This window comes from Apus apus, chromosome 3 (assembly GCF_020740795.1).
Source record: "Apus apus isolate bApuApu2 chromosome 3, bApuApu2.pri.cur, whole genome shotgun sequence".
Lineage (NCBI taxonomy): Eukaryota > Metazoa > Chordata > Aves > Apodiformes > Apodidae > Apus > Apus apus.
Window position 1 is genome coordinate 113,527,260 of NC_067284.1, and position 18,691 is coordinate 113,545,950.

Sequence of the window (18,691 nt, forward strand, 5' to 3'; positions counted from 1 at the left end):
TCAGGTCAGCAGATGCTGAAGCAGGAAAGCACCTCATCTTCCATGAGCACCCTGGCAACAGCTCAGCACATGCAGAGAAGGAATGATTACAGCAGTTAAGTCTAAACCAACACCTTTTGGCCGAGGATAGACTGAAGAATGGCACAAAAGGGAGAGCCTGTGGAATTGGAGAGATCAGTGTAAATCAGTCTTAGCCTGAATTGTTTTGACAACTTACAAGTGTTGAATGTACCTTTCGGATGAAGTGGAAGGAGAATGCAACCTGGCCTGTTGTTTCCATGATCCTAGCTGTTCTGCTTTCACATGTGTTTTTATATTATTCTCAAAGACGATTATTCAAAAATAGTAATTTGCCTTTGGTAAAACAACGCCGTGCTCTCTCAAGACAGAGATTCAAATCTCCTGTCTAGACACAGAGTTTGAAAACCCTAATGAGGAACATCATGATACTGAAACTCCTTCCCTCCCTACCTGCTGAGAGGGAAGGAGTTAAGTGTCTTGCCGGTAAAGGAATCTGAATCATTCTTTTGCAGCTGCTTCTGACTTGCAGATATGAGTGGGGCTTTCTGCTCTGGAAGTGGATGATTTGCTTCCAAGATGTCAAGGTTGTTTTCCTATTTGGGAAGAAAAGTTTATCACCAGTGCTCTCTGTCTCTCTGGTGGTTTGCCTTGGCTGCCGTAACTGTAAGCTGAGCTCTTCAGAAATTTTCATATATTTAGCCTTACAAATCCTCTCTGAACTAGGAAAAAGGAGAGAATTAAGGCTCAGAGAGAATGAAGTGTCTTGCCTGAGGTCACCTGGGCTACTTATGGCATGGAAGAACTGGAATCTTTCACAGAGTAAGGACTAAAATCATTAACCTAGCCTCTCTTCCCCCAAGTACAGAAACCAATGCAATCATTCTCAAAGTACTCATTTAACTTTTTTTTTTTTCTTTTCTTTTTTCTTTTTTTGAAGGGAAGAGAAAGTGAAGAAGTTTGTTATGCCCGCTCAATAGTTCCACATCAGTCTCTCCTGCTGTGGAAAGCTGCTTTGTGATATTAAATGACACTCCCATTATTCTTCCTAGTATCTTTGTTGTCTGCAGCTCAAGGGAATTGCCTCAATTTATATTCTCAGCCTGGCTGGCGAAGATATGAACACTTAATTAAGATTTCTCTCATTTCATGAAAATAGCCCTGACCCTGAAGATCGGAGCCTGACTTGAGAGCTGCCAGTGACCCTGGTGAAAGCCAAGTGTCCAACTTGACCTTAGTTGGAACACTCTCCCTCACAAACCATTTCAGCTGAGAATGGCATCTAGGTGTTTCCAAGTGGGTGTCCCAACTCAAGTGAGAGGAGGCTCTTGCTCTCTCTTCTGACCCACTCCAGTCCTGTGAACTCCTCTTTCACACAGGGATAGACCAACAGCCTCTCAGCTCCCCAGGAACTGCACCAATCCAGGAAACAGTTGGACTAGGCTTCCCAACGTGCCATCTGTGAGAAAACTCATCTTTTAAATGACTGATTACAACAAAACACGCCTCCCGTCTCTATTTATTTCCATGCCCGCATGTATATTGATTAAAATTAGTCTGGTTTTGCTACATTAAATCAGAGTGTTGGTAATTAAGCATCTGTGCACAGGGCTGAGAACACTAGGAGCACTGAAGGAGCAAACAATAGTTCATAATAGGATCATTAGAGCAGTCTGAGCAGCACTTACAGCATGTTTATTCAAAAATGAAATATGCCCTAAGGAAAAAAAAAAATCACCAATTATGGAACACACGGGACTTAAAAAGGTCAGATTTAAAGCCTTTGAGGAAATAATTTCAAACAACTCAGCAGCAGCTCGTGTTTAAAAATAGACTAAGTAGCTAATAGAATAAAATGTGTTAATTGCAGGATCTGGAATAAATCAAGAGGACGAGGACAGTCATTACCTCCTCACAGTTCAGAGTGAAAAAAAATAATAAATCAGTGTTAATACTGACATACATCCTCGTGTGTGTATTTGCACAGCAAAGACTGATGGTTCTGTGATTGTCTCGAACTGGCGGTCGGCAGCCAAGAAGGAAATACTTGCAGCTGCCCCGGGGACAAAATAAACGCTGTCTCTCCGGATCAACAGCTGGGCTGCCCTTTGGGGCCAGGGAAAGGTGACGGGCCCTGCTCCAGAGGGGAGCGGATCTCAGGTCTCCGCGGTGGAGCAGCCTCTTGTCACATGCAGACCCCAGAGCCACGCGGGGATTTACACGCGCTGCTCGCCCATCATAGAATCATAGAATCATAAAATCATAGAATCCTAGGGGTTGGAAGGGACCTCGAAAGATCATCTAGTCCAACCCCCCTGCCAGAGCAGGGTCACCCAGAGCACATCACACAGGAAGGCATCCAGGCGGGTTTTAAATGTCTCCAGAGAAGGAGACTCCACAACCTCCCTGGGCAGCCTGTCCCAGGGCTCTGTCACTCTCACAGTAAAACAGATTTTACCTGATATTCACATTGAACCTCCTATGCTCCAATTTGATCCCATTACCCCTTGTCCTATCACTGGTCATCACTGAGAAGAGCCTAACTCCATCTTCTTGACACTCACCCTTTACGTATTTGTAACCATGGATGAGGTCACCCCTCAGTCTCCTTTTCTCCAAGCTCAAGAGACCCAGCTCCCTCAGCCTTTCCTCATAAGGGAGATGTTCCACTCCCTTCATCATCTTTGTGGCTCTGCGCTGGACTCTCTCAAGCAGTTCCCTGTCCTTCTTGAACTGAGGGGCCCAGAACTGGACACAATACTCCAGATGCAGCCTCACCAAGGCAGAACAGAGGGGGAGGAGAACCTCTCTTGACCTACTAACCACCCCCTTTCTAATGCACCCCAGGAGGCCACTGGCCTTCTTGGCCACAAGGGCCCATTGCTGGCTCATGGCCATCCTCCTGCCCACCAGGACCCTTAACACGCGTTTTCCGGCAGCTGCCCGCGGGACCGATGGAGCGTGGCTCCCCGCCCGCCGACAGGGACCCTGGCGCACGAACCAGAAACAGCGGCAACCGCTGCGGGCTCCAACCTCTTCCGTTTACCCTCTCACCTCACCCCCTCTCAGCACCAAGCGCGAAACATTAACGCTTGCACCCGAGGAAGGGCTGCGGAGGAGCCGCGCCGAGGGCTTCAGCCGCACCTGAGGGGCGGGGCACGGCGCGCCGCGGCGCTCTGATTGGCCGCCGCCGCCGCCAATCTCCCGTTGCCGCGGCAACGCGCCCGCCCCGCCCTCCCGCCGACACCCCCCCCCCCTTCCCTCCCCCCTCTCCCCCCGCTGCCGGGCTCTGATTGGTCAGAGCGGCGGTGACGCGCGCGCGGGGGTTGGGCAGCCCGGCGCTGGAGGAGAAGCGGCTGCAGAGGGCGGGCGGCGGGCCTGGGGGCGGGAGCTGCGCGTCGCCGCCGCCGCCGAGTCGTACCGCCACCAGCACCATGACGTTCAAGCGGAGTCGGGACCGCTTCTACAGTACCCGCTGTTGCGGCTGCTGCCATGTGCGGACCGGCACCATTATCCTGGGCACCTGGTACATGGTGAGAGCCCGGCGCGGGGGGCAGCCGGCGGCGCTGAGGGGGCGGCGATTGGGGCGTGTGCGCGGCGCGCATGCGCGGGAGCTGGGCCGTTGCCCGGGGGGGGCTCTTGAAGGGGCCGGGGGGGGCTCTTGAGGGGGCCTGGGGGGGCTGCTGAGGGGGCCTGTGGCGCTTCAAGGGGCCTGGGGGGCACTTGAGGCGGCCTGGGGGGCTGCTGAAGGGGCCTGGGGGGCTGCTGAGGCGGCCTGAGGGCTCTTGAGGGGGCCTGGGGGGCTGCTGAGGCGGCCTGAGGGCTCTTGAGGGGGTCTGGGGGTGCTGCTGAGGGGGCCTGTGGCTCTTCAGGGGACCTGTGGGGCTGCTGAGGGGGCCTGGGGGGCTCTTGAGGGGGCCTGGGGGGCTGCTGAGGGGGCCTGAGGGCTCTTGAGGGGGCCTGGGGGGGCTGCTGAGGGGGCCTGTGGCTCTTCAGGGGACCTGGGGGGCTGCTGAGGGGGCCTGGGAGGCACTTGAGGCGGCCTGGGGGGCTGCTGAGGCGGCCTGAGGGCTCTTGAGGGGGCCTGGGGGGGCTGCTGAGGGGGCCTGGGGGGGGCTGCTGAGGGGGCCTGAGGGCTCTTGAGGGGGCCTGGAGCTGCTGAGGGGGCCGCGGACCCAGCCCCCTCTCCCCGCCGGCCGAGTTGGTGTCCTTCGGGAGGCAGCTGTCGTCGTGCCAGCCGTCGCCACTGCTCCCTGTGCTCCGGGCAGGAGTTCTCTGGAGTCACCCACCCTCCTTCCTTCCCTGTTTCGGCCTCCCCAAACCCTTGGCGGCCTCCCTTCTTCTGGTTAAAAAAATAAAACGATGGGAGACTTTGGGGCACTTTAACTTGCGTCTCTGAGGGTTTCTGTGCCTGTTCCTTTTCTTAGGTAGGAGGAGTAGCGATTTTCCTGTGTTTCAAACAGTACTGAGTGTGTCCTTGGTAGGAGACGAGCTGCCAACATTTGGGGAGACTGGACTTTGGGGTGTGTCGAGGACAGGATGATAAGATGTGGTTGCTCTGAGTAGTATGTAACCTCTGGGGGGAAGGTTAAGATCTTAAAAACGAACATGGCTTCAGCTTGTTGAAGAGCTGTGTGGAAAGGGAAGTTCCTGGTTATTTGGGTACTCTGTGTTCTCAACGCAGTGCTGGAGGAGCGATAGAAACAGGTCTTGTTTCCAAAACACCTCTTGTTTTCTGACTGGTGGATGTTTTTGCTCAGAGCGCTGTGGTGATGAAGCTGAAATGTTAAAAGATAGTTTTGAACTGGAGTAAAGTGGAAATGTGAAAACAGTATTAGCAAATTGAGGCCTGAAGCCATAACTTCTCTTAGTTCCCTTAAAGGGAGGGGAGCTGAGTTCCCCTTTATTGAAGTCACTTCCTGATCTTTCCTTCCCTTTACCCTGATGGGCAGTAAAAATGTGAGGATAGTTTAGAAGCATTGCATTGTAGCTCCCTGAAGCTGTAACCAAAGTCAATATTCTTCCTTCACCCTTCCCCAGATTGTAAAAATAGAATTTTTATGACTTGATGTAAAGGAGCCATGCAGAGAAACTGCTTTTATGGGCACAGGGTTACAAGTTGGGAGAGTTTATCTTAAGCAAGTAAGGGGGGACCCTTTTTATCTTTTCTTTTTTTTTTTCCTTCTTCTATTTTCATCTTGGTCCTTCCATTGTCCAAAAAAAAATCTCTGGAGAGAGGAATGGGAGAAAAAGCAAGGTATGGGGGTGGGAAGTGTAACTCTAGGAAAAGGATTATTTTTTTTCTTTTTCAAAAAGAAATTGGAGAAAAATGTCTTGGCTTTGATGAAGTTCTGCTGTTAGGTCATGTAAAATAGAAAAGTCTTCTGCAGTATTGAACATCAGACTTTTTCTGGAAACCTGCAAAACTTAAAGAAGTTTTACCCTGTGCTGATGGAAGGAGATCACGAATATGCTTCTGATACCTCAAGTAAAAGCATCAATTGTTAACAGTAAGGAGACAATCACCCCTGTTACAGAACAAATGCACCTTCCTGCCTTCCCCACTTTCGTTTCCTGTTAGCTAGGAGTATCTAGAAATCCAGGAACTGGGTGGGGGCAGTGGGCAGGGATGTGCTTTCCCTGGCCACAAACTGTGCTCCTTGCAGCTTCTGCCTCGTGCTGTGCTTGTGTTTCATCTTGTTGCCTGGATGCAGCATCTCTTCCTCCTTTCTTTGTGCAAATATCTGAAGCTCTTCTGGCTGGTGAAAAGTTGGAGGGTGATGGATGAGGCTGCTGGCTTCAGAGCTGGTCTCCTTTAACTGAATGGATTCAGGCTGCTCGAGGGGGGAAATATACTTGAATTCAGGGTGAGCGGGTGCATGCAAAGTACATCATAGCTGCGTTTTTCTATAGACTGTATCAAACACTTTGTTAAACTATTACGCATTGAACATCTTTATCCAGTTCTCAGCTGTCAGCTGGAAAAATGTGTTAGCTCTTGAGTCTGACAGCTGTGAGCTGTTTGAGCTGAAATAAGGTCTTACCATGAAGTCTTAAGTGGTCTTGCCTCATGCTTCAAATGAGAATTCAACTATAATTCCTACCCTCTGAAGGCAAAGTACAATTTGGACAGTGAAAATGAAACCTATCTTTCTACTGACAAACTTTAAAAAAAAATATTAAACAGCCTAGGGCATGTCAGGTTGTTTAATCACATTAATTAACACACTGTTTAAGTATATCACTAACTTCAGATACTAGCTTGTGATACATATTTCTAAGTGAATTTAATAATCTGCACTTGTAAGTTACAGTGGAAAAAATAATAATAACTTGGTGGTGCTTGTTTGTTTGTTTGTAGTTGTTTTTGTTTGGTGTTGGGGTTTTTATTTTCGAGGGAGGTACCTTTTTGGTGAGGAGGAATGCTTTGTTCAACAATTGTGTGACTGAGTCTTGGTCAGCCTGTATTTACACTGTGTTCTTGCGCTGTGCAGTCGTGAAGGAATTTGATACCAAACAAAATGGAGTCTTGTAGCAATCTACTCCAGATGTTTTAGTAAGATAAGAGCTTTGGCTATTGAATACATGTGCATTACTCTTATGTAACTGTTTCTTTAGGCATTCTCCTGTTCCTTTCTTATTTGTATACACTTAAATTTTGCATCTAATTAACTTATCTCCTTACTAAAGCAGTTACATCACTATCCTTGTGTACTTAAGGAGAGAACAAGGACGAGATCTTCTAAAATATCTGATGCTGTCTGATCAAACTGCCTCTTTCAGGCATGGTTCAGTCAGCATGCTGCTGATAAAGAGATAAAACTGTATTTGCCAGAAGATGAATTAAGAACACTTCTAGGGGACTTGTACTCGAGTTCCAGGACTAATGTAGTTTGGCTTACTCTGCAACACCCACTACTGTTCTGTGTAGGAAGGAAAAAGAAACCTATTCCTAGCTCCGTAATTGCAAACGTGTGGCTTTGAAGTTTGTTTCTTCTTGTAACTTTTGTATTGGGCACAGCTAACCAGAAGCACCAACACTGCACTGGCAAAAAGCAGAGCAGGGTTCAGTAAACAGTCTAAAAGTAATAGCATTGTTTTGGAGGGAGTGGCTGTTCGGTGCTAGCAGCAAACTTCAGTAATGGAGGCAAAATGATGCAACTGCTCCTGGTTAGCAGGGGGGTGAGGATCATCTCTGAAGTTGTTCATTCACTGCACAAGACTTCCAGAAATGAAGGAATATAACTGGTCTCAATCTAATCTTGACAGTGCTGGAAGCTCTGAAATATGCTGTTTAAAATTATTATTTTTAGTTTTTTATTATTGCTGTATAATAATAATTAAACAAAGAATGAAAACCCCATCTTGGTTTGTTTCTTCGGGAATGTGTTTAAGGAAAAACACTGAAAGTTAGAGGAAGATGAGCAAGTGTAGTAGTTCAAGGCAATTTCCCTCTCCTTTCCCACTCATAAAAATAAGGAAATGATGAGTAGGAATTCTTGTTTCTTTCCACGATTTGTAGTCACTCAGTGCTTGAGGAAACGTAGACTTCATGTTCAGGCCTCCAGAGACATGAAGCACTTAGATGATTAGCTATTAAATGTATACCATGGAGATAAACCTCACTAATTAAAAAGCTAATGCTTGTTATAGTCCCACAGTCTTTTGAGTTCTGGTTGTATGGGGAGGCAGTATTTCTGTTACCAGTTTGTAATAAAGGCTGATTTGAGTACCAGCTATTGGATTTTTTTAATTTATATAAGCTGCACCAAACTTCTGTTAAGCTCAGTTATCCCAACTATAAAATTAAAATACACTTCTTAAACTACTACAGAACTTTTTTATCTTAATGGAACTATCTTTTGAATAGGAGTTTGCATATGCAGTTTGTAATTTTTGTATGTTTTTTCTTTTTTTTACTTCCTAGTAAAAAGACTAGGATGGGGACTGCTGAGATTTCTGAGCTGTTACCTCTGAGTGGTGCAGTATCCACCGAGTGCTGTCTTTTCAGGGTTGCTGGGGTATTTTTGTTTGGTTGGTTTTGTTTTTTTGGAGGGGGTTGTTACCATCTTTAGATTACACTGGGACTTACCTGTCCTATGCTTTTCCTGACTTTCCTATGGACAATTTATGACATACATTTTATTTGCAGTGAGTATATTTTTTTAAGCTGTGTCTCTGCCTTGCTGTCCAAACCATACTCTTGCTGTCAGTCTCATTGACTGTCAGGTTGAAAAAAGCCTTGTGGTCTTGCTGCTATCAAGCTTCTGTCTAAGAAGAATGGCAGTAGTTAAAATACAGGCCCTGGCTTTGTGCTTAGAAAGAATCCTAATTTGGAGCTCTTGGTAGCTCTTAATTGAAAACCATATGTTGAATATGATGAATTGCTCAGTGGTGTGATACGATTCACAAATAGTAGTAATGGAGTACTGGAAACCCTGGCGTGGTAATTGGCAGAGGTTTGGGTTTGTTATTGTTTGGGTGATTTTTTTTTTTTTTTTAATTAGCATTTTTATTCTGTCTCACTGATCCTAATAGATTGGATTTTGAATTACTCCTAATTTCCTGTTTTCTTTGTGTGCCATTTCAGGTTGAGGAAATGGAGCTCTAATGCTTTGAACTGTGCTTAGTAACTAATGAAATTACTAAGGACTTTTGTATGCTAAATATTAGGACTGTGGATAGGATGAAAATTTTAAAAAGTGACAGATATGGGACCACAGTCTCACAATTCCAAGGCACTGGAGTTCTTCAGTACTTCTGTATTAACACAAGTGCTGCTTGCTCTTTATCTTGAGGTAGATAGCCTATCATGGCAATTAAACTTAGCATTGAAGTAATGCAGTCTTTTGTCCTGAACTTTATCACTATTTAAGTTAAAATGATGACTGTGTATAAACAATGCATGACTTAGCTATATTTGAACGTATATCTGTCTTTTATGAAGTAGAAATCTGTGTTTCAGCTGCCAGATATCTGAACCTTGACCATAGGCCTTTTAAAACCAGTATAGAGCAGGAAGTTATTTTACAAATTGTGGGTTGATACCCCTGATCCCCTCACAGAGGAGGAAACGGGCTTGAAAATACTTTGAGAGCAGAAAGCCAGAGGAGAGAAGGATGAAACAGTAGCAGTGAGAGAATAGTGTTCTATACATACGAACGATGGTGAAGCAAAACAAAAAGATTTTTATCCTAAGTGACAGATGAGCAACTTGGTTGCCCTGTAAGAAGTGTCTTGTGAGGGGTAAAATATGTTCTTTTCCAGGTTAAAGATACTGGTGGCTAAACTTGGTTCTTTATTGCCAGCAGTACTAGTTATTTTATTTTTACATTGGAAGGCATCAAATGGAGGATACAAGTGGCTGAAAGTAGCTGGAGTTTCTACAAAGTTTGCATAATACCTGACAATATGATAATTTTGCTACAGAAAAATCAGCTTTGATTTCACTAAAGGGTTCTTTTTAGCAGAAAGTGTAAGCAAATCTATTGCCCAGGGCATCTCTAAGCCCTAGGTGCGGGGGAACCAAACAAACCAAAAAACCACCCAACAAAACCCTTTATAAAGGCAAAAAAAATAATAACTTGGTAGGAACTGTGAGCCTTAAAAGCCAGCTCTCCTTTTAAATGTTCAAAAGCTTTTTTTCCGTACTGAAAACTTCAGCAATTGTGCATATACTTGTCACTATTACTATCATTGACTCCTGGAACTAGGCCAGCAGAAGAAAAAATACTTGGCAAATACTCTTTAAGTTGTGAGTGAGTTGCAAACCAATTTGTTTTGGTGTTTTTTTGTTCTGGGGTGTTTTTGGGAGGTTGGTTTGTTTGTTTTTTATTTTTCTTTTGAGGCTAATGGTGAAAGGTCCTGCTGGTGGTGATGACCGTACTGAATACTGATTGGAAAATGACTACAGCTTGAAAGTACCCTCATGTTTGGCTTTTTTTTCCCTTTTTGCTGTGCAGCCTTGTTCTTTGGCCGTGTCTCTCCAGATATTAGTAACAGGAACTATGCCCCTGTAAGTCTTGAATACGTTGTAAGTGCCGTGAGGGCAGTTTTGCAGAAGCTTAAACTACTTTTGACTCCTTGAGCTCTTAGTGTTTCTGAAAGCATTTCTGGTATGTACCAAAATGGGTCAACAGAAAGAGTTTTCAGTGGCAGTGTAACTGAGGAGAAAGCCTGATAAGTACACAGCTAGTGCTGGGTGCTTACAAATATGGGGGTTCAACCTTTGCGTGAGATTTCTTTGACTTTACCGAAGCTTGTGTAGCCTTTCCGACAGGGACTGATGAGGTTTTAATGAATGATCTAGGAAGGGGAGGGAGCCTGTTCTCCCTTGCTTGTATTCAATCTACAGCACAGGGGGAAACCACGAAGCTACATCTGAGGAGTAAGAGCTGTACTGGAAGTTTTCCCTCACACTCAGTATTTACTGAGCGATGCTCACACATCCCCTTGCACTGCTTGGCCCCCAGCACCCTTGAAAAGAGTAGGGTGAGTGCCTTACCTGTAGAATGAGTTAACTCTGCCTTTCTATTTGTTGTGGAAAGTGCAAACTCTTTCCACATGTTCCTCATTGTCTCTGTTGCACCTTTTCCTTTCTGACCTCTTAACTTCCCAGTTTTCTGGTTCACAAATTGTTTATTCATCATGTTGCATCAGTTTAATTATGTCATTTGAATCCTTACTAGCCCTCTCCATCCTCCTAATTTGCAGTTATTTAGTTGTGATTTGTTAAAACTAGCAAGCATCCAGTGCTCTTCTGGTTTTTTTGGTAGTGGTTTAGCAAAATCAACTTGAAATTGAATTGTAAAGTGGGTTGGGGGGTGATGTTGGGGTTTTTTTACTTCCATGTATAGGCAAAGCAAAGACTTGACCTGAACTAAAAGATTTCCTGGTGTGTCCTTAAAAAGATCCTAGCTGTTGCACTGTAAATAACCTTTAGGTAACTGTGATCTTTCTCAGGTGGTGAACTTGCTGATGGGCATCTTGTTGACAGTAGAAGTGACTCATCCAAATATGGTGCCAACTGTTGATATCCAGTATGAAGTCATCGGAAATTACTACGCTTCTGAGAGAATGGCTGGTAGGTGGAGAACTGCTGCCTGAGGAGGAAACCAAGCATGCAGTGTCACGGTGTGCTTGCCTTGCACTAGTGTGTAGGATGTGCAGACAGCTTTGAAGTATGGTCAGCTTGTTTCCTGAATTTCTCTTAATTATTCTGGGTTTGAGGTTTTCTACAAGAATTAAAACAACCCTGTAAGCGGAATATTTTATTTCATAGTGCTCCTAAGCATCTTAGTAAGATTTCTAAAGATTTCTTGGCCTTTTATTGTTTGAGAGTTAAAGTATGTGTGAAACATGTCTTAATGCACTTTCTCCATAAACATTTACTACCCTTGATGTGTCAGAAAAACAAAAAGCAGAAAACTATTTTTAAAGGGTTGGTTGTTCGTTGTTGTTTTTGTTTTTTCATTTTTGGTGATCCTTCTAGATTTAAGCAAAGACCTTAAAGCTATTGTGTGGTAGTTTACTAAGAGGAAAACCATACTATTTTTCCAAGAACACTGGAAGAATTGGGATGCCAAGTACTTGAGTGAAACCTAAGTACTTATCTAAGAAGCTTGACATGCAGAAGAAACAGGAGAGGAAGCACATTGACAGGAATTGAACCCCCTTCCACTCTTGTTATAAATGAACTTCTGTCTGTAATGACCAAGTTTCTGAGCTGCTGTATAACTGTAAGCTTAGTGGTTTTAAACACAAGAAATATGTTGTGGGTGGCACTTCTGATGTTTCTCACTGAAGTCTGTTGTATGACACTAAAATTTAGGGAGGGTCAAATCCAGTTCGGAGCAAAGATTAATAGTACAGCACAAATCTGGATTCTGAGACAGTTCTGGCTTACAACCTTCATGCTTGTTCATGACCTGAGTTGAGGATCTGTCAGTTGTGACCTGTGATTCTAAGTCATGCTTGTTAGTAATGAAATAAAAGAGTGGGGACAAGGACCAAATAGTTCATAAAGCCAAGATGCCAAGTAAAATGACAGCAGATACCTGTAAAATGTCCTATGTTTTGTAACAAAAGTTGGTATATCGAGTAGCCTTAAGCTTGTATGACTGAGAGATGCCTCTGAAGATGCTTTCTCCACTCTTAAGCATAAAATGGCTATCACATGCTTTTGACTTCAGTTCTTGTTTCCCATGTTGGAATATGGGCTAGAGGAAGAGGAGACTCGGAGGACCTTTTCACTCTCTACAACTACCTGAAGGGAGGTTGTAGCCAGGTGGGGGCTGGGCTCTTCTCCCAAGCAACTAGTCACAGGACAAGAGGGCCTGGCCTGAAGCTGTTCCAGGGGAGGTTTAGGTTGGATATCAGGAAGCACTTCCTCTTGGAAAGGGTGATCAGACATTGGAATGGCCTGCCCAGGGAAGTGGTGGAGTCACCATCCCTGGAGGTTTTTAAGGAAACACTGGATGTGGCACTTAGTGCCATGGTCTGGCTGATGTGGTGGTGTTGGTCATAGGTTGGACTTGATGGTCTCGGAAGTCTTTTCTAGCTTCAGTAATTCTGGAATTCTATGTGCATGAAGTAATATTACACTTTTAGATTGTGCATGTGGGTATTGTGAGTAACAAATCCTCAGAAGAAAGCAGACCACATGTGTTGGTTATTGCTGAGCCCTTGGGGCTCCTGATCTGTGTAGTGCATTTTGGACATGAGAGGTCCTCCTGCTTCATCCCATCTGTGTGTGGAGATGGTATCTGGTACTGAATTGGGGACGTAAGTGCTTCTAGTGTAGCTTTGCAAATCAGTTGCAGACTAGAAAATTGTGATTCTGGTATCATCTGTTTCAAGCATGGGAACCACAACAGTTTAGCTTCAGTATGACTAAAAACACCAGCTTACCACGCCTGTTAGACTCTCAAGTTGCTTGCTTTCTCTGTGTTTTAAAATGTGCTTGCTGTAATAGAATTAATGTAATCTAACTTGTGGAAAGCAGCTGTTCCTGTGGGATGCGCAAGGGGAATCTTTATCATTCGGTTGCCATGAGTGTCCTGGATTCTGCTACCACTTGGCTTCTGTTCAGCTGCTTTTTATTGTAAATAAGGGGACACCTTCCATGCACTGGCTTCCTGTTTTCTGCAGCGTTACTGAAGGAGCAGTGCTGCTCCTGCTGCCAGTGCCCAACTTACATCATCAAACCGTTTTCAAGTGTACAGGGTTGACACTGAGCTGGCTTCACTTCCCCTTCTTTCCAGTTGTAAGCTTAATCACCCACATACTTCTGGCACTGACACATACTGCAAATCAGCATCATTATATTGCATTACTATCAAATGATGTCAGACGTCTAATTGCTGTGTCTGAGCTTTATCCAGCCTTTTGATTAAGGCAGAGGGATTTTTCCAAACGCCTGCTGGTTTTCTTGAACCAGACCCTTTTCCATTAGAACAGGCCTGAGTTACTCAATTCTGCTGCTGCACAAATGAAACGGTTGAGTGAGAACAGATCATAGTAATAGGTAGAGCTCCTGTACCTGTCAGCTGCAGTGTAACAACTTCAGGAAATGACTGATGCTTTTTGGTTTTCTTTTAATGCAGAAAATGCCTGTGTGCTGTTTGCCATCTCCCTCCTCATGTTCACAATCAGTGCAATGGTGGTGTACGGTGCAATCGCTGTAAGTGTATTTATAGGATGTGGTTTTAAACTTGCTACTTGAATTTTTAACAAAACACCTTACAGGCTGCTGCTTTTATTTTTGTCTTCTTAGCATCGTGTAGGCTGGCTCATCCCATTTTTTTGTTACCAACTCTTTGACTTTGTGCTCAGTTGTCTGGTTGCCATCAGTTCTCTAACCTACTTGCCCAGAATCAAGGATTACCTGGATCAGTTGGTAAGTGTTTGTTCAGCTCGAGTTGATACTTGACATTTGAAATGAAACTGGGGTTTAACTGGATAAGTGACAGAGCTGTAGTTACCTTCTGTGCATAAGGAAGAGGAATTCAGGCTGCAGCAGCCATAGGGGATGACTGCTAGGGTGGTTGTGAGCACGAGAGCTTCTCAGAGGTGGAAGAGCCAAAGGTGTTAATTGCTCCCTAAAAGGAAAACCAGGGAGAGTCAGGAAAGGATTGTGACAGGACCTGTTGGTTTGAACTGTCTGCTATATTTGCACTCCAGACAATCAGGTTGTCCTTTATTTGACCCTTATTTGGTGGAGGAGGGCAAGAAGAATATAGGAAAGGATTAATATGATGTCGGGTCCTACAGCATTATGGGATGGCATCTGAGATTCTGAAGAGTTTCTTTTGATGTTCTTGATGGCTGCTCTTATTTTGCAACAATACCTTCTAAAGAAACTGTAATGGGGTTATCATTAACTGCTTGTGTTTTAATTGCAATGGAAAGAATACACTCAGCAGGGATCACAAGCTCTTTCTGGCTGGTGTTTAGATCTGTTCAAGTAGATGTAAAAAAACAGTCCTTTAAAACAGACAAGGTTGTTGTAGAGAGAGGCTTTGTTACTGTGGTCAGGGAAAGAAAAGAGTCAGAAATTTGCAGAAGCTCTGTTTTGGCTCTTCTGAAGTTCGGGAGCAACTTTTTTTGCTTTCTCCTTTGCACAGATGTACACTGCTGGTTGGACTGACAGGAGGTAATTAATGCTAAGTCCCTGAGGAGTTATCAGGTAGATGACCATAAGTACAAATGCTGTATAAGTACAAAATCTGTATTAGCCTGAGTTTGAGGAAGTGACTAGGGACATAGACAGTATAAGGCTTCTGTGTAGGTAGCCCTCTTCTGAGGAGACCTGTTCTTGCAGGACAGAGGCAGGATACTGTGTTCTGTGGGAGGACAGAGAAGAAACTAGTAGGAAATGGAACTTTTTTGCCTCTGGGGGAGTAGTTGTTGCCAGGGTTTGTTTCATTTGTTGTGAAGTTTGGATGTCCTTCTGTCAGACTTGTGACCATGCAGTGTTTGTGCTCATCTCCTCCCTTTCTCTCCTTTCCCTGTTTTTTTAACTAGCCGGATTTCCCTTACAAAGATGACCTCCTTGCCTTGGACTCCAGCTGTCTCTTGTTTATTGTTCTGGTGTTCTTTGCTTTAGTTATCATCTTAAAGGTAAGTTAAAACTTCAAGTTACGTCTTTTTAATAATTTACTACATTAAGATGTTATCAATCTGAATTAATTCTCAATTCTGATTTAAGCACTCAGCTGACTTCTTTACACTGAGTTCAGAACTTCTTTGAGCAGAGTTGCTCAGTTATGGTATGACTTGAGATTTGCATTCTGAGTACTGGTGTCTTCAACAAAGTTGTTTGTATGCAGGGGGGCATGTTCGTGCAGCTCTGCCCTTCCTGGGTAGGGAGCAGGAATGCACAGACTTCAAATTCCATATTTTTGCATGTGTGGAGATAAATCTGGTATTTGTAATTAGGCTTGTAGTGAAACAACATTGAGTTTTTACATACAAGTTTTCTGAATTTTTAAAATCACTGTGCTTAACAAGCCAGGGTGCACGTTTTGAAAGGAAGATGATGGCAGGAGGAAATGCACAGGTTAATTTAGAGCTGCATCTTTCTTCCTACTGAGGGTGATATTACCAGTTACCTTCTTTTTGATGATCTAAATACAGAAGCATTCATTTAAATTACAAAAACTTGTGCAGACAAAGTATATTAGCGAAATGAGTTGATAATATACATTGGCCATTACAATATTCCTTTATTGCATTCAGACTGAATTTAAGAAAAAAATAATTCATGCAGGTGTTTCACTATTTTTCTGTACTTTCTCTAAGAGGATAGTCTGACTTGAGGGAGTGGAAGCGTGGTACAGTAGAGGATATTTATGTATTGATTGAGAAGCTCAGTACCTTGCAAACTTGCCAACAAAAACTTCAGAGAGCTTAATGTTATACAGATTCATAATAAAAAAAATCTAATCCCCATCAGAACATGATAGTATGTCTTTCTACAGCAGTTAATGTTAATTTAAAGTCCAGGCTACTTTGCTCTACTGCCTTCTCCTCATCACCTTCACACTGTTAGTTGGACAAGTAGTAATTTCAACTCGGGGATGAGTGGGATTGGGCTGTTGGCCTGTCCTCTTCCTGGCATGTGTGGACTGAGACCCACAGAAATATAAGCCAGCTGGGAATTAATTTGATGAGCAGTGCTGAGGGAGATAGAGAGGTTAGTTGGGTGGATCTGTGAATTCTTTTGCTAAAACCTGTGTTGAACCTCTGAGTCACTGTGGAAGCAAAGCTGAACGTGGAACAAGAGGGATGTGGCTACATCTGTGAAGCAGCAACGATTCCTCAGTTATTTATCAACTACATTGATTTATGCTGCTTTTTGTTATATGAATGTAATCCAGCATCTGATTTCTGAATCAGCTAAGGCATATGAGGTCTTTAAAAAGAGAAATCTTGCTTTTTTTCAGGCATATCTAATTAATTGTGTATGGAACTGCTATAAATACATCACCAACAGAAATTTGCCAGAGATAGCTGTGTACCCTGCTTTTGAAGCTCCTCCACAGGTAAAACCTTTTTTTGAGATAACAGAAACTAGCATCATTGAATTTTGAAGTAGAAAACCACCATATCCATATATGTTTACAAGTTTTATCCAATTTTCTGAACAAAGACTGGAAAGATGAAAAAAGCTAAAGCAGCTAATGTTAGGGTAGGCTATTTCTTATAGTGCATGAAATAGGAGGCTTTGTTGGGAAAAGTGACAGAATTGCAGGATGGTGGGGGTTGGAAGGGACCTCTGGAGATCATCTAGTCCAACCCCCCTGCCAGGGCAGGATCCCCTAGAGCAGATCCCACAGGAACACGTTCAGGAGGGTTTGGAATGTCTCCAGGGAAGGAGACCCCACAACCTCCCTGGGCAGCCTGTCCCAGGGCTCTGGTACCCTCAGTAAAGAAGGATTTTCTCATAGTCATGTGAAACCTCCTGTGCTCCAGTTTGTGCCCATTGCCCCTTGTCCTGTCCCTGGACACCCCTGAGCAGAGTCTGGCCCCATCCTCCTGACACCCCTGTAGATACTGATCAGCACTGATCAGATCCCCCCTCAGCCTCCTTGTCTCTCAGCTGAACAGCCTCCCAGCTCCAGCCCCTTCAGCATCTCAGTGCCCTGTGCTGGACTCTCCAGTACCTCCTTGTCCTTCTGGAACTGGGGATTCCAGACCTGCACACAGGGCTCCAGGTGAGGCCTCCCCAGGGCAGAGCAGAGGGGGAGAAGAACCTTGACCTGCTGGCCACGCTCTTCCTAATGCCTCCTAGGATGGCATTGGCCCTCTTGGCTGCAGGAGCACATTGCTGGCTCATGGATGGAAGTCTTTGAATGTTGTTCTTGTAGTAAAATGAAGCTTTCTGATTCCACCAGTCAAAACTTTCCTTGCCACTTTGCAAGAGACACGGTGGAGTGAAGGACCCAGGGTGAAGTTCAGCAGAGCAGCCAACTGCTGCCTTTCACTTCTTCACTAGCTTACTAGAAAAAACAGCACATTCTTAAAAACATTTGCCTGCACCAGAGACTTAAGTTGCTGAAGAGGCCTCTGTTTGTTTTCTGTTTCTTTTTGCTAAATGTTCTGCATTAATCTCATCAAAATGTCTTCTTTTTTAGTATGTTCTGCCAACCTATGAAATGGCAGTGAAGATGCCTGAGAAGGAACCTCCACCTCCCTACATACCTGCCTGAAGCAATTTTCATATTAATAAACATCTGTACCAGCTTCCTGGGGGTTTTGTCTTTTAATCTTGCAAAACTGCTTAAGTAATAGAAATATTCAGGGCTTTAGGAGCAAACTGTTCTGTTTAAAATACGTTTGATATAAACTTACTAAGCAAAACACATCTGGGAGTGATTTTGTTTGCTTTAATTTTTGTTCTCCTTAATGATCTTTCTTTTATTGCCTTAGGGCCTTATACTGCAAGAACTTATGCATGTGACTAACTTGTGGCTTTTAATAATACCAACTGAGCCAATCTGTGATTAAAGTTAGCTACAATTATAAGTGTCTGCAGGATCGTGCCCTTAATTTATATTAATTTTTTTGTAAAGTAGTTCCTAAGGACAATCTGATCGTGCAGCAAAATGACAGTTTGCCTTTTATCCATTTTTTGGGGGAGGGAGAGGGAGTTTGAATGTGGTATAAACGTGACTTTTTTTACTTTGCACTTTTCTCATATGTTACCTTAACCTTTATTGTGTAGGTTTGTTTTTGGTTATCCGGCGTCTTGAAACATGGTATTTGTGGGGAAGAAGTGAGGGTGGCACAGGAGTTGTATCACAGTGTGCTGCAAATGCAAGAAAAATGAATAGAAATGTGGAAGATGGTTGCATGCTTCTAATCTCCTATGTATTTTTGTCTTTGTGATAAATGATACTTCAATAAATCTTTTACAAAATGTTTACCAGTGGCTGTGGTTGTTCTGGTCTGTTGGTGGTTATTTCTAAGTGCTTCAGTGGTCCCATGTCCATGCAGCTTAGTGAACTCTGGCTTCCTACTGATCTCGCCCTGGCTGCGGTGACCCTGGGACGTGGGGCTTGTAATCAGCAGCGCCAACTACTTATTTTTATTTCTATTTTTTAATGGCAAGCTGGCCTTGCTGATCGCTGCATCAACAGAAGTGTGGGCAGCAGGGCCAGGGAGGGGATTG

General features: G+C 44.0%; 1 protein-coding gene across 1 annotated transcript; it reads left to right on the forward strand.

The window, feature by feature from the left end:
- Positions 1 to 3,354: 3,354 nt before the first annotated feature.
- Positions 3,355 to 18,445, forward strand: LAPTM4A (lysosomal protein transmembrane 4 alpha). Its single transcript, XM_051615982.1, has 7 exons — positions 3,355 to 3,551; positions 10,981 to 11,101; positions 13,623 to 13,699; positions 13,793 to 13,915; positions 15,043 to 15,138; positions 16,464 to 16,562; positions 17,655 to 18,445. The coding sequence occupies exons 1-7, from the start codon at positions 3,453 to 3,455 to the stop codon at positions 17,727 to 17,729; spliced, it is 690 nt and encodes a 229-aa protein (XP_051471942.1). The 5' UTR covers positions 3,355 to 3,452; the 3' UTR covers positions 17,730 to 18,445.
- Positions 18,446 to 18,691: the final 246 nt, after the last annotated feature.

What these genes read in the sequence shown, in the direction of transcription:
- LAPTM4A (XM_051615982.1), top strand. Translation starts at nt 3,453, where the DNA reads ATGACGTTCAAGCGGAGTCGGGACCGCTTCTACAGTACCCGCTGTTGC. An exon ending in TCCTGGGCACCTGGTACATG is followed by an intron (nt 3,552 to 10,980) that starts GTGAGAGCCCGG and finishes GATCTTTCTCAG; the next exon opens with GTGGTGAACTTGCTGATGGG. An exon ending in TGGTGTACGGTGCAATCGCT is followed by an intron (nt 13,700 to 13,792) that starts GTAAGTGTATTT and finishes TTGTCTTCTTAG; the next exon opens with CATCGTGTAGGCTGGCTCAT.